General features: G+C 37.6%; 1 protein-coding gene across 1 annotated transcript in view; it reads right to left on the reverse strand.

Moving 5' to 3' along the window:
• PDZRN4 (PDZ domain containing ring finger 4) overlaps nucleotides 1–16116 on the reverse strand; it is a 386305-nt gene extending 370189 nt beyond the window's left edge. The window contains exons 1-3 of the mRNA XM_012638427.1: nucleotides 15466–16116; nucleotides 13043–13129; nucleotides 9579–9686 (exon numbers count right to left, since the gene is read on the reverse strand). Coding sequence (XP_012493881.1) covers nucleotides 9579–9686; nucleotides 13043–13129; nucleotides 15466–16116 — 846 coding nt within the window. The remainder of the gene's footprint in view (nucleotides 1–9578; nucleotides 9687–13042; nucleotides 13130–15465) is intronic.
• Nucleotides 16117–16697: the final 581 nt, after the last annotated feature.

A 16697-nucleotide genomic window follows, 5' to 3' on the forward strand; every position in this document is an offset into this window, starting at 1 on the left:
CCCCGGCAACACAGTGAGACTCTGTCTCAAAATAAATAAATAAATAAATAAATAAACTTGCATTTTATCCCATGTGCAAGGAAGTTGTTCAAGGATTATAGGCAGAAGGATCATAAGATGTAATTTACATTTATAAATGATCACTCTGGCTGCTGTGAGAAGCAGCACTGCTCAGAGCGGTCTGAGGACCAACGCCCAAGGCCAGTTCATGAGCAGTTTGTTATCAGTCTATGACAAGATAAATACAGAAACAGAAAATAAGCATTTCGAACCATTTCTGTTAATTTCATAGGGCAATTTTATGTCAGATAAATCTAATAATTATAATAAATAGATCATTTAAAAATTGGGCTGGTAGTATCTTGCCTCATTTTATTTCCTTTTCTTCTAGTAATATACTTTTATCATTCTATGATTCATTAATAGAATTAAATTTTAAATGTCTTTTACCACAGTTTGAGCAATGCTGGTATAGAAATGGCTTTGTCAAAGCATCGAATTAGTGGCTGAGAAACCATTACAGTATTCTAGGAGAGGGAACATGAGGTCTTTGCTTGAGAGAAAATTTTTGTCTGAAAAACCTCAAGTTATCAATACCACTTCTAAAAGCATCAAGTTCAGAAGGTAAACAACAGGCTCCAAATTACCCTAGTATTTCCAACACCCACCACATTATGCAGGGTCCTCTCTAAAAGCCTACAGTAGAAAACAGTGCTTGGATGCCCTTGCTCTCCTTACAGAACTCTTATGTCCAGAGAACAACCCATCAATCCTTTGGGACATTCATTCTCTCTCTCCCTCTTTTTCTCTCTCAAAAAACTTTAGAGGACCTCTTTAAACCAATACAATCAAATGACTTCCTAATACAGTTAGAGATAGATTTCCATTGGCTGCTTATACTAAATACCAGGACCTAGCCTGCAATAAAGAGGATAAAAGAAAGGGTAGTAGGCTACATTCTTGGTGTAAGATGAGCTCATTGTTGGAAAGTGAAGACAAAGGGAAACAGTCAAGGTAAGTATGATGAATAAGATAACTAGGCCGTCACTACCTTCTGGCACTTTTCTATTTGCCTTCTATTAATTTCTTCAAAGTCCGGCTTCAACTGACATCTCATAAATTGTTTACTATGAATCACCTATGTGACTGTTAATAATAAATAGCATCAGGTGATGGTTAAGCACACAGACCCAGGAGCTCTTACTCTGTGATCCTGGTAAATTACTTCTTTCTGTGCCTCAGTTTTCTCATCTATAAAATGTGATAAATAATGTGAGTAAAACATCAAATTAACTAATTTAACATAAAATGTCTTAATATTTTAGTTCGACATATATTTTTCCAAGTATTCAGTGCTCAATTGCATCCTAATCTATAATATAAAAAATAATTATTTCCTTACCTAAGTAGCACAGTCAATTGGTCATCTAATACTATGAGTTAAAGATTTATTCCTATACCTTTTGGAGGAATTCGGAATTGTTTAAAATATTTGAAATCACTCTTTAGACATTAGTTTTGATTTGAAGATTACAAAATCACCTCTGAGTTGCTGATTATGAAGGGAGTGATAAGCTGCTTCTTATGAACATTGTTATTTGCTTAAGAAAGAAGAAGAAAGCAGATTAAAGGTACCATCCACAAAGCCATGGGACTGGGATGTGGCCACAATTCGTATGGTTAAGAGGATCAGGCACCAATCCACCCATCACATGTCAGCTGCCCTTTTCTCCTTCGTAATATTTTCTCAAGGTACCAGGAAGGATGGGAAAATTTCTATTCCTATCTCTTTGTAGAAACACTAAAAACTACTGGGAATACAACAGCATGTGTTTATGAAAGCACAATCTTCTCAATAAACTTGCCTTAAAAAGTTCCCAGCAACAAGCTCAGTGAGTTGTGCTTTAAGCTTCCTCAGGATGCCTCACAGCTGGTGCTGCTTGGTAATTATTCCAAGCAGCTCTCATCACGAGCACTTCAAAGAGGCTCCCTGGCCATCCAGAGTGCTCTAGGAAGCATCTAGCTCTTTTGGTCTTTTCACCAAACTATTTACAAGCTTGGAAACATGGAAAATATTTTTCATCTTTTCAGTTCCTCTGTGGTTAATCATGTTTTTGTTCAATTTCATATTTGGTCCAGTGCCATTTTCTGCAAATCTGCCTTGCAGGCAAGCATGCAGAATCAGTCAGTTTTATCAGGGTTATTCAAGTTCAGTAAGTAAAATTCTGCATGACGATGAGGGTGAACATAAGTCTTCAGATCTAATTCAAGCATGTACATGACTACAATTTGAAAGACTGCCTAGTAGACTTGGGTTCTTTCTTGATTTACAGGCTAGAAGAAACAGTCTGGAAAGGTACAATTGCTTCAATCCCTTGTTACTAGATTTTAGAGACTTCAAAACTCAAAAAACAGTAAATCTTCCAACTTCTGACTGATCTTGTGATAGAGATACAATGAAGAGGAATAGAATGTGACAAGAGGGCCTTCGGGGATTGCCTACCTAGCAAGATTTCAGGAACACTGAAAAAACCTTGGATCCAGACCATAATGCCTAAAATCTTCACCTCAAGATTCATCCACTCATTCATTCTATCATTCAAGGAAAATTAACAGAATGCCTAGAGTTTGTCTGGTCCAATGCTGAGAGGAGAAAGGATGCTAAAGATATCAATTTCAATAAAATACTAAAACCACTTTTAAGAAACCTATACATTTGTGGAGAAGAAAGAACACCAAAGAATAAACACACACCACAGTAAATAAAAATGCTATGAAAGTGAGAAATAAAAAAATTTATTCGTAGTAGAGATTAGAGAATAATTTTGCCTGGTGGCTTGTGAAGGGCTTTAGGAAGTAGAGGATTTTTGAAGATACACAGTTTGCCAGCCACAAAAGGTCCTGGGAGAGAATACCAGGTAGAAAGAAAAGAACAAATAGAAGCAGAGAGGCCTGAAGACAGGAAAAGAGAGGGGTTTTAGTTGACTACAGCAGAAGATCTAAAAAAGAAAAATAAAAAAATAAAAAAGTAATGGTTTTGAAGGGCCATTTTTGCTTCACTAAAAAACTTGGATTTTAACCTATTGACAATATAATGATAATGAAGAATCTTAAGCGAAGGAACAAAAAAAAAAATGACAAGCTGGAGAGTAGTAAGCATGTTGAGTTACAAATGGCAGAGGATCAGTGAAGGACAGTTTACTCAAGAAGCTACTATTCTAGTTCAGGGGAAAGGGATGAAAGTTTGAGCGTCATTAAGGTACGATCTCCAGTTAAAGTTCAGATACAATGATAGAGCAAGCTTTTGTGGTTCAAATAGCGTAAGTAAATTTAAGTACATTCTTTTCTGATGATAAATGTTGCAGAGAAATAAGAAAGAGAGAAAGAAGATGCCACATGGCTAGGATGATTGAAAGAGAAAAGGAAGGCAAAAACCCAGTAAGATATGGCCGGCTTTGAAATTTTACCTAAAATCAATTCTAATGTTAATTTAAAATAAATCAAAATAATGCTGTAGGTGTTCTGATGAGGTTGTCTGTAGCACAGAATGGCAAGAAGGATGGGAACCGCAGTCGGACCTTCTGACAGAGATATCAAATCCAGTTATGCAGCCTGCGAGCTGCACAGTCACAGGTGGTCCTGTCTCCCTTCTCAGAACTTAGCACTCAAAAGTCAAGCCCAGGTTCATGCCTATAAATTTAAAAGGGATATAACAGTGCTTAATACACTAAAGGTCAATGGTATAAGGGCCTTTCCAGTCTCACTTTTATAAGCTAAAATAAAACTATATTTATTCATAATGGAAACTGAGAGGAATGGCAAACACAATACGATCACTTAGGCGGAAAATATGAGGGACTAGCTATTACGATACCTACATTTATAGGCAAGAATCTGAGAATGAGTAAAGTTGAGAAATCTTTGAGTCATAATGCAACACAAATTGAAGGCCAAGACCAAGGTTTGAAGCCCATGCCCTTTCCTGAAGCCATGATGCAGCCTCACTTTTACAGATCGTACTATTCCAAAAACCCCATGTCACAATTTCTAAACATGAACTGAGGAGGACAGGAATGCTAGCATAAACCCACGGTGTCATTCTGCTAAGGCAAGATGGTAATGTCCACTTGCATTCTTAACCACCAAAGGAGCAGCTTCACACAAAGGTCTGCTTTGCCTCACATGGGCAGAAAACAGCTCTACACCATGAGCTGCTGGAGGCAGAGAACAGATCTTATGGCTCTTTGTTTTCCTAACAGAGTACACAACCTGGCACATATAAGGCAATTAGTTAATACCTGCTGGATGACCGGATTAAATCATAAGTGCACAGTTACAGAATTTTCCTTCACAGCCTTTCTTGCCCCTGAGTGTTCATATGAATATGTGAAAAATCTACAAGTTAAAACTACTTACATCTATTCATCCAAACTCTGGTGTCTATAGAAATGGGAATGAATGAAATTTGGTTGCCGGTAACGTGGATTTTCCCAGAAAGAAATAGGAAAAAATGTTTTCCCTTCATCTGTGCCATAGAGAATAAATTACAGTACTTGCGTACGCTAAATGAGATATGTTAGGCTCACAACAGTGGATTCCAAGAAGCTTCCCCATGCCAGGCACTTTGTGTACACAGAAAGTATGAATGGCATAGAAACTGTGGCAGAGCTGGCTTGGGCAAGGCCATACCAGGCAGGACAGAAATTCCAGCCAGGTCTTCTTGACTTAAGAGTCCCCTGGCTCTTCCCACTGCACCGTATTATTAATACTTTTTAAAACACATTAAATTGTATAATTACATGATAACTATATCACGGTGTTAAAACTACATTCACTTTAGTAGTATTAAATTATGATTACAACTCTAATTTATAAGGTAAGTCTTGCACTAATACGATTGCTTTTAGGTCTTTTCTTATTTTTTCAGACAATCAGTCTATGTTATTTGAACAGTCAGTTAAAATATACTTTAAAAATATAGGATGATGATATTATTTTATTGAAGAGTTTGATAAGGTATTCCAATTAAACAGCAGTTTGTCAAAAAACCAATGGCCCACCAGATTTAGAGGTGACTGGCCTACAAAAACCTGTAATGAAATAAATTCTTGTGCACAAACAAATCAGCACTGCTGCTGTGTGCGATAGTACAGTATAGTGTGCCATCAGGCACACACAGAGGTAGCACCTTGCAGAATGATTCAATAATATTCCTGAATGTTTAGTTCTAATCTGCATTTGATTTGCCTACTTTACCAGCTGTAATCTAATTATACAGAGACTTAGCCAAAAACATGACAACTACCAAAGATTTTTACTTTAGCAGTACAGAGAGTGACAGCAAAAATGCAGGAGATATAATGTTACAAAACTAAAAGAAAGTATAGTCGGCAGTCTGGTTGGTAATAGTTAAAAATTCCTGATTTGTAAGCTTCTTTCTTCTAGTACCAAACTCAGCACTTTATGAAAAGTACTACACTGACACTATTCAACATGGGAACTATTTCTAAAGTAAAAGAAAATGCCTTTCATGTTGCATTTCATTATGAATTTCAAGCTAAATAAATAGATTTTAATATATGCACTAAAGAAAACTCTACTTTGTGCTCTGAACTGTCCATCTCATAGGCCATATGGACCTTCAGCCCCACTCTCTGGTCTCTAGAAGTTGAGAGAAGGGTGGGTAACCACTGTGCCTCCAGCACTTTCCTGTCATGAAGCATTAGCTAAGAGCTGGGGGAAGGAGAGAAGAAAGTGTGAATAATCCTGGCACTCTGGGAGGCCGAGGTAGGAGGACCACTTGAGGCCAGGAGTTCAAGATCTGCCTGAGCAAGAATGGAAACTCCCCTCCACCCCTGTCTCTACAAAAAATAGAAAAATTAGCTGGGTGTGGTGGCATGCACCTGTAGTCCCAACTACTCGGGAGGCTGAGACAGGAGGATCGCTTGAGCCCAGGAGTTTGAGGTTGCAGTGAGCTAGGCTGATGCCACTGCATTCTAGTGAGACTCTGTCTCAAAAACAAACAAACAAACAAACAAAAAAAAGTGTGAACAAAGAGCCATGAATGACTACCCACCGTTTCCCATTCTGGGGTTATGGTCGCGTTGCCTGTTATCAGCATCACAGAAATAATAACAGAGGAACAGTTGCTGACAGCAGCAGTGAACTTTAAACTCCCTCTCACATACCCCTCAGGCCTCTTAATACGATGATAACCATGGTCATGGTATTGTCCTCTTCCAGAATTGTGTCCAAGTCTCTGATGATCTTTTCTGTGGTCCTTTTGAGTCTTGAAAGGGTAAAATGCACATACATGGTACTTTTATTCCAACGTACACTGGTGAGTTACTGGTCTATGTAAGTACCTGTTATGTTTGAAAATACTTTCAACAATATCTTCTGCCTTTTCAATTTTCAGTGATAAAACTTGGCACCTAATATTGTAACTCAAATATTACAGTTGATTATTTTAAAAAATTCACACACACAAATATTTTAACAAATGGGGATATGGAAAAAGCTAGAAACTGGTCAACATGGTTACTTGTGGATTCTGACTTCAAAAATTAATTTGCCTTGTATTATGTGAAAAACATGACATGGATTTACCTTGTGACTGTGATTTTCTTATCCTTTTATGATTCCTCAATTTGATCAACTTGAGTAGAATGCAGAGTATTTACAAAATAATACTTTTGGAGTCACTGGCCTTTGTTAAACTGTGCCAAACTGCTATAACCAATATTTTTATTAGAATTTGTAAAATCTCTTTAACTATCAATAGAACCAAACCTTTAACATATCTCCTTTCTTATTCAAATGAATGAATCAGGAAAATTTTGTATTTTATAAAAACAATTCATAAACCTGTTGTATGTATGCTTCAAGAAATTAACTAGACAAAATATTTTTTAGTATATCTTGACTATGAGTAAAGAATGAACTCTCTTACAGTTTCCATTTTTTATTTCAGTCACATATCACTGAATTCAAAGCACTTAGTAATGTGTCAGATTGTGGCAGTTAAGTCATATGGGTAGATTCATAATATATGAACTATTTGTGCTCTTTACATTTAACAAATATATTTGTTGCCCTAGGTTTAAATCAGCATGGCCATTTGAAATACAAAAACTGAAAGAAACAATCCATTAAGTTTGTTCCATTAACAAATAATTGAACACAAAACGGGAAAGAAACTATTCTCTTCATTTTGAAAATGTTTTTAAAATGTGGCTCTGCACATTTTTAATTAATTGATACATTTCCTATCAATTTCCCATTAGCTATAAACTACTTACAGTTGATTAATACTGTAATGACAGATGAACTAAAATAACTGATAAGCAAGTATTTCTAACATTAATTGGTACATAGGGATCTTTTACAATACACATATATGCACAAGAACAAACATGCTACTTGTTTAACTAGATATTAAAGTCACACAAATACGTATTCACTCAAAAAGCTGGTAGCATCACTGAGCAACTAAATATGAGAGATTTATTTCTAATAACCTTCCTTCTAAAATATTTCATGCTATTTACCAGATAGCATTCCAGAAATATGCACATCATCTAACTCATTTCTATTGCAAATGTGGTCACATTGATCCACTATAGAACTATAACAAATACATACATATGCACATATATATATTATCAGTGTACCCTGGGATAAAAGATATGTTGAAAAATTTATATCATTGAGACAAATCTCAAGCTCTTGTCATTAACTGCTAATATATGCAAATCAAGGAAATGATAACAATACTGCAGTTAATTATAAATTCTATTTGGATTTCCATGGTTGATCTTCTCTTTTATCTTATAGGGTTTAAATAAGGTTAATCTGACATATATTAGTAACAGTATCAGACAGATGTCTAGATATACTTAATTTGTCAACAGTAGTTTTTATAAAATTACCTCTTTCCGTTAAAAAAAACAATGTGTTTTTAACAAAGGTATTGTATCACAACATAAAAGAAAAATTCTTTTTCTCTCTTTTCACACATTAAAGAAGCACATATAACATTGTAGCCAGAATAAATTATTTTTTAAATCAGCAGTACATGTTTCTGTCCTGTGTGTGTGTACATAATTGAATGTATGAATTCAGTTCCATAAGCCCTTCTAATAGTATCAAATGTAATTCATTTTCCGTTTAACTGGAAAATCTAAAATGCTTTAGAGATAAGGCAGAAAGTAATAAGGACAACATTTTGTTTAAATTGTGTTACCCTTTAAATCATACTGCACAAACAACAGTAGAAATAGAAACATTCTAACTTTAAAAACTACAGCATGTAAATGTTTCCACTAGGCAAACTGTCAAGACAAACTGGATAGCTATAGTGAAAGTAGGTCTGTACTTTCTTGGCTATACAATTGGAAGGAGAAAATCTTGATTGATACAAGAGAGCTCTTTAGATTTAAAAAAACAAAAAACAAAACCACAGTTTTTAGCAAAAGGCAACTCCCCTCTCTTCTCAAAATGCCTAGTCAGCTAATTTCTAAATGTTGAGTATTTTTTTTCCCCAAAACAGAAAACTGCTGGCTCTTCTATATTCTTTACTCTTATTCTAGGTCAATTTATCCGAAATTCAACTTTGTTTAGTGCACAAAGAATTAATAAGAATCTAAAACTTTAATCAAAGTTTAATAAAGAAAAACAGCCTCCATCTGGATAGTTTATATGGACATTCAGAAAGATAGCACTAGTGATTACATAATCCAGAATAACAGAATTTTTTCAAAAAGAATAGTAGAGTCAAATAAACCTTCCCAATTTCTATTTATATCTTTACTAATACACTGGAAATAAATCCACTGACAAAAGTAACCTAATTATTTTTGGTAACATCAAATAATTCTATCTCAACCAGTTAATAAAATGTCAAAAGGACAAAGGTGGCAGATGGCAGTGACCCCAAATTTCATTACCACAGCCCAATTTTAGTAGCATATAGGTGTTTACTTTGTCACCCAAGAATATAACAATAAATTCTACAGCAAATGAAGAGTTCTCTCCAGCTTTTTGCAATAGGATGAAAAAACATGTTTCCCTTTTTCTTTCATGCAAACACTAAAGACATGAATGAGGTAACCACGTCACAGTAAGAAATACTAAAGGCATTGAATAAATAATTCCAAACCCTGTCTATAACCTACTAATCACATGTTTAACAGACAGTAATATTTTTTCATCAAAAATGTTCTTCAGCAGAGATTTATCATCCTTTTTTGAAATGTTATTAATTAATTAATCCCTTAATAATCACACAAGTATTCTCATGGTTCATGGGGAGAGACAATTTATTAAAATAGAGAAATTCATTAACACATTTGGAAACTTTGGGTGTTTTGTTCTTTTATCACAATATTTAATAATAGATATAGAGTCATTGTAGAGTTTTACATCTTTTGTAAGGAATAAAAAAAGATAATGCATCTACTGCTAGTTAGAATATATATTCTAATAAGTACCACACCAAATTAAAGCAATACATTTGAAAATTTAAAATAGCCAAATATTTTTTTTCATGGATCACGTATGTTTTATTATTGTCTTACCTCAATGATTTTGTCATGAATCTCCAGGCCATCTGCTCTGTCAGCGGGTCCATTCTCTAAAATTTTTGAAACATAAATTCCTTCAGTTGATGTTTCTTCCGGATTATTCTATAAAAAAATAATCATTAGCAGAAAGAAAGATGAAAACAAAATCTAGATTTTATAAAGGACAATTTACTAAATGTAAAACTGCCAATCCTCTTTAAACATGCAACTCCCTTAGCTTGGGATTTGGCATAGAATTTTAACTTATTTAACACCGAGTAGTCATTAATCAAGATGGCAGTTTTAATGAACGAGTCCAGCATCTCTGACAAGATTATTTACTTCACATTTTTTGAGTACACATAAAAAGCTATGGGGAAAGAGTATGTACAAGGTGAGATCAATTGGCTCCTAAGTATTATTTATAAAACATCTCACTTCTAAAGAGATGTAGCAAGTAAAAAGGGTGATAAGGTTTAAGAAGGAAAAAAAACCTATCTATTCTCCACTATATATAACTGATTTGAGAGTCTGGTAATAGTTAAAAATTCCTGATTTGTAAGGTTCTTTCTTCTAGTACCAAACTCAGCACTTTACGAAAAGTGCTACACTGACACTATTCAATGTGGGAACTATTTCTAAAGTAAAAGGAAATGCCTTTTATGTTACATTTCATTATGAATTTCAAGCTAAACAAATAGATTTTAATATATACACTAAAGAAAACTCTACTTTGTGGTCTTACCTCCCTGAGATCTTGAAAGAATAAAATAAAATGTCTATGGTATGTTTTGAATTCTTTAATGATCATTCGAATTTTACTTATATGACAATTATTGACTACATGCAAATCTATTTTAGAAATTTTCCCAATTATGGCAAATCAGAATATATTTGAATAGAAGTACTTTCTCTTTAATATAAAAATGTGCAGAGAAGAGCAGAGAAATTACATTAAACTAAAATAGAGAAAGGTATTTTAAAATAATTAATCATTATGAAGAACAAAACTATACACAATGTTTCTGAAAATTCTCTTCCTTTTTGCACTATATTCTCAGAAGTTCTAGTGCCCTCAGCATTCTAAGTATTCCTTTGCATTTGGGTTGAGAGTGGGTATATGGCTCCTCTGCAAAGGACATATATTTGCTTTACATTAATAAACAATAAGATATTCTGAATTTACAAGTTAGGAGCCTAGAATTTAAACTTGCTTCACATAGTCTATTATAGTGTATGATCATTTTGTACTATAATTAGTCACATAATTTATAACGTTGAAGTTAAAGGAAATAATAAACTGACTTTGTGAAATCATTTCAGAAAAGAAGTCATTAGTTATCAAAAATGTGTTAGTTATATGAAAGATAATCAGTTTTCAAAGTAAAATTTACCACAAACATTATTCGCCAAGTAAATAAACACACATTTGAATGACAATAGGCTTTTGTCATTAGAGGTAAAAAGACCTTTTAGTGATTACAGGTACCTCTAAGAGCTCATAATCAAGACAGGAAGATAGCTGTTCATTAAACAAACAACAACAAAACAAAAAACAAAAATTGAGCACATGATGAATGATTGGCATAGAAGAGCTACTAAGAAGACTTCCCTGGTAGCCTGAAGCTTTAAGAGTAAACGATACTTGGAAGAACCTTTACAGGAAAAATGAGAGATAGATTAGGAGGTGAGAGAGGGTGGAGAAAAAGCTTTCCAAATTTAGGAAGAATGCCATAAGCCAAGTGACAAGGCAGGACTTGTGTGTCTTTCTTGGCAGCCATTTGGCTGATTAACATAATGAAAATATAATAACTAATACTTACTGGTTATTATATGTCAAGTATTCTTCAGGTTCATTACAAGTGTCAATCCATTTTATCCCCACAACTCTATGAGGCTGGTACTATATATATTGGTCACATCCCCACTTTACAGAGGAGAAAACTGAGGCACCAGAGTCACAGAGTAAAAGCTCCTGAGTCTGTGCCCTTAACCATCACCTGATGCTATTCTGTCTCAATCAGTTGTGATCATAGTTTTGAAAATATAATTTAGCTTCACAATGTGACAGATTTGGAAAAATAGTTCTGACTGTGTCTATTCACAGGGGAGACTACACTTCTTACTCAAGTATAAAATCCCAAAACATCAACTCTAAACTTCAAAGGAACCCATTCAAAGCTAATCCTTATACATTTCCAGAGCAGTGTGCCTTTTGATTAGTTAAACCTCAAACATATAGCCAATATGGTACAAAAGGACATTTCAGTCAGTCACAAGAAACCAATTCTATTGTAAAACTTATTTAAGGAAAATGTTCAACATCCTCTAGTAACATATCATATGATTTTAAATGTCACTTTACTTCATGGGAGGTTAAATAAAATTATTTCTCCTCAATTAGTTTTCTTTACCATGAATTTTGAGAGGCTGCTGAAAATGTCCATTGTCATCTAAATGTCAAATACCTAACTAGAATGGATAAAAAAACATTCCTTAAGGGAAAAGAGAACAAAAATGATATAATGAAAAGACTTCTATTTTTTCCGAATTAATGGGAACTATTTTAGAAACAGAAGCACAGTAGTCATTAGTCGCTAGGTTTTTGAAATACTAAACACAAGCAGGAAATACGACATTACTATCCTGACCCAAACATAGTGTATGGCCAAAAACTCTAAGACAGTTTCTTTGGACAACATCTGCAATGTAGGATGTAAAAATTTCATGCAGTTTATTGGGAAAATTAAAGAATGTAATTTTCTAAAACCTCACCACCTTTTTCCAGTTATGTTGAAAATTAAGTTGACGTAGGAGTTGAAGTATATAAAAGAACTTTGTAACTATAGTATGTTATAATATGCATTTTGAAAAACAATTGGCATCAATATAGAGACTATTATTCATTCAAATAAATAAAGGATCTGTTTTGGAAAGCCAAAAATATAAATCCACTATCTTGCCTTAACATGATATTTCCTATATGATTGTGAAAATAATTATCCCTTATTTCCATCTATTTCAACTGTTCATTTATTCATTCATTCAACAAATATTCTTAACTCCCCAGTCTGTGTTAGCATCTAAGAACTGAGTAATTTGACTTAATAAACAAGAGGTAGAAGCAGGCATTACAATTGCCTAATATTATCAAATAGAAGTTGCCTATACACATTGTGAAATAGGTTTAGTTAAGAAGTCTGCCAACGGAACTATTAATATAAAATTTAGATAAAATGCGAAATGTATTCTCCTTTTCTTTTTTTAAAGTAGCAAAGAGAATCAAGTTTATTAGCTGTTGTTTTTGCTTTTCTCAAAAAGAAAATCTGGGTATGTACTGGAAAAATCTGATATTTTATCATAAGCCTAATTTTAAAGACTAAACCACTTGTTTTTCTTACTCAAAATCCACATACGAAAGCTAAATGTTCTACTATTTTATGAGCAAAGAGTGAGTAATGCATTAACAAGGTGGTTACCTGATTTGGTCGACCTCCTATAATATTGAATCCCAAGGTGTCATTTTCTCTTTCTAACAAGATAGTGAATGGCTTATGTTCTCCATCCTAAATGAAAAGAAATAAAATGAACAACTAAGTAAAAAATATAAAAGAAAAATAAACACTATGGTAAGCTTTAAAAAAAAACTATACATAAATTAACATTTGAAAGGGAGAAAATCTTAAAATTGAGGATGGTTGAATTTGGTAGGTTAACTTCTTCCTACACTTACTTTGAAAGTATGAATTTGAAAAGAATGTGTATGTGAGGAAAAAATCCTATTTTTTTGTCTTTGTATTTTTACACATGTAGGCTATCCTTTATCCTAATGCATCATCTCATTCTGACTTCACTGTAATTTAAAACAGATTTCTAGTTTAACTATGGAGGTATCTTTATTTTTCCCTCTATTACAGAAAAGTACAATAAATTGTCAACTGATCTTAGCAACATTTTACATAAAATGTTTACTCTGGAAAGTTTCAAAGGATTTAAGGAACACTGAGCTATGTATAAATTTCTTTCAGTGGTAATATTCAGATTGCTATTATAATGCAGGATCTGTTAGGTTACAGTAGTTTTAATTTTAAGTAATATTCCTACTTGGTTTTGCATAATTCCTGCAAAATAAGAAAAAAGAGGATTTGTGCTAGATAGAGTAGTATGTATTTCTTTCCTGATGGCCAAATAATAGTTAAACAAATAGTAATTCTATCTTCAACCTGTTTAATAATAAAGACGCATTTAAATATAAGATGAAATAGTACTGGAATAGATGAGTTTTATTCATGGTTATAGGTATTATTAACTTATGAAATTACATATTTGGAAATTACTTTGGAATGATAAAATTCCATAAACATCATCACCTCTACCATCACTACCATTTTTTCCCAAGAGCTTTTGTGCACACAGCAGCCCCTACTGGTAGTGGAAAAATATTTTCTGAGGAGCACAGAGGTGGTTTTGGATAGTCTGCAAATCATGGCCAGTTTGTTTCTCACTTCTCAGAACTATAGCTTGACTTGTTGCATGAATTTCTCTGATATAATTCTAGCTGCTGCGCCTTTCCATCAACCATCGGTTCCCTAAGACCTTGAAACCTGGACTGGTAATACACAGCTTTTCCCTGGGTCTTCCCAATTTGTAAATTTACATATATGTGTGTGTATATACATATAATATATATGTATATACACACTAGAGAAAGAATCCTTGCAACCAATATTTTAATACAGAGTGTGCTTCCCTTTAACATTTTAGTCCTTCACACCTCAGGGTTTTTTTTAGGTTCAAGGACAAGCTTCTAAACTCGGAGCCGGAGCTGGAGGCAGTGCGAAGCCGTCAGTCCCAGATGGGAATCCTTCTGGATTGCTCCTCCCCCGAGTGCTGAAGAATGAAAACAGCTCCTTGAATGGAGCGCAAGTTCTGCTAAATCCCTGCTCACCATGGCAGCGACCAACAATGTCAAACACTGTGCAGAAGTCCTCCAGGAGAGAAGTAACAGCTTTATAAACAAGCCTCTTCACACGGGGTGCTGCGAAGAGGCTTGTTTATGCGGTCTGAAAGCGGGCGGCCCACGAGCGCAGTTCCGGACCAGCAGCTTCGACAAAGAAGGGAAACAGCCCCTGCCCGAGGGGCTCGCAGGGCCCATCCGACCGCAGATGGCTGTGGCTGCTCTCCACTGGGCTCCCTAAGTCTCACGCGCGCGCGCGGACACACACACACTCCACCGATAAAGGGATCCTGAGGCAGGGAAGAATTATTTAGGGAAAGTGAGGGTGATGAACTCTGCAGGTCTAAGAAATCCCATCTCTCTACCTCTCCAGCCTTGAGGTCGTCCCGGTCCCCCACATCCCTCATAGTCCCCAGCTGAGCGTAATCGTGGACAGGGCAGTGCGGCAGAGCAAGGACGTCGTTCGGAGCCAAAGCCGTGCCCAGGTGTGCGGCTGCCAGGCCCGCGGGGATGCTGGCGGCTGCGCCAGAGGAGAGGCAGGCCCAGAGAGGCCCTAGCTTCGCGGCTTTCCTTCTCGGATTTGCCTCAGACCCAGGGCAAGGATATAAATAAAATAGGCAGAGACCGCCGGCAGGACAAAGATGGGGAACAAGAGCCTGCACGGGAAACGAGTTTTCCCAATCCGTACTTCTCCAGGGAAAAGTTGGAACTGAATCTGTTTAACTCTTTCCAGTGCTAATACAAGGGGAAAGGGGACACCCTTGGCAACTGCAATACTATACATTCCTAAGATAATGACAGTGAGTATGGTGAGGCGGCAGATGCTTCCCACCTCACGGTAAGGAAGGACGCGCCCTTTCAAGGGAGTCCTGAAGTGCCAGGAAGAACCGTTTCTCTTCCACCCCAGTCGACCATTCCCCCAGTGCCCACACTGTCTTCACTTACCAGGCCGCGGCGGTCGCCCAGGTCCCCGACGAAGTTGCGGACGTGAGCCATGTACTGAGCGAACTTCTCCTGGTACCTGCGGGCCGTGAGCTGCGCCTCGCCCTGCAGCGCCCAGAGCTGCGCCAGCAGCGCCTTCTCGCGCCGCCTCCAGGCGAGAACCCGAGGCCCGGGCCCCCGCCGGCGGCCGCTGCAGGCGCCTGGCGGCCCCCCGCGCACGCCCCCGCCCCGGCGGGTCCCGGGCTCTGGCCCGCAGCCCCCCCGCGCGGGCGCGACCCCGCTGCCGCCCCCCAGCCCCGAGGCGCAGTCCCGGCTGCCGCGGCGGCGGGCAGGGCCGAAGTCGCAGTGCTCGACGTGCGTCGCCAGCTCGTGCAGCCGGACTTGACGGCCGCAGCCGCGGGCGCGGGAGTCGCACCCGACGCGCAGCTTCTGGATGAGGCTGCGCAGCGGCAGCCCCGGGTAGAGCTCGCCCGGTGCCAAGGGCTGGCACTGCAGCGGGCACCGGCGCCGCCGCGCCGCCCAGGGCAGCAGGCAGCTGGCGCAGAAGACGTGCCCGCACGGCGTGCACAGGGGCTCCTCCAACACCTGGCCGCACAGCCTGCACGCGAGAGCCGGGTCCACGGCTTCGGCGAAGCGCTCCAGGGCAAAGTCCATGTTAGGGATGGGGAGGAAGGGGGAGAGAAAGCGTAGTCCGCCCTCTCCGAGCCCCCCCGCCTCCCCTGGGGTACCCCTGGGGCAGCGGTCCCGCGGCGGCTGCCGAGGCTCGCCGGAGGGGAGGAGGAGGGTGGGAGGTGTGATCTCAGAGTTTGTTTGGTTTGAAGTTTTCGGGTTCCAGCTAGGTCCCTGACTTCGCCGTATTGACGCTAATAGAAGCCACTTGGAGAGACTGCCGCCTCCTTCGCTGCTCTGCGATTTATGTTCTTTCAAATTTTGTCCACGGAGAGCTGAGGCCAGCCTGCAATAACCCGCGGGAACGCTGTGTTCTCCTTTGCTGGAACGGTGAACTTCAACCTGTCAGGACTCCTAGGCCTGGGCAGAACTAATGGTGGGTAGGTACAGCGCAGACGTTGAGAAACAGGTTTTGAATCCACCAGAACATAAGCTTTGAGAGAGCAGGATCTTTGTCCGTCTGGTTTTTCACTGAATCCTCATTGCCCAGCGTCAAGTCGGTCTTCAGTATGTTTCAAATAGATGCACTTCTGTTCTTTCACATCAGCCAACTACAAAATCACCAG

The sequence above is a fragment of the Propithecus coquereli genome, unplaced genomic scaffold, assembly GCF_000956105.1.
Source record: "Propithecus coquereli isolate 6110/MARCELLA unplaced genomic scaffold, Pcoq_1.0 Scaffold13, whole genome shotgun sequence".
NCBI lineage: Eukaryota > Metazoa > Chordata > Mammalia > Primates > Indriidae > Propithecus > Propithecus coquereli.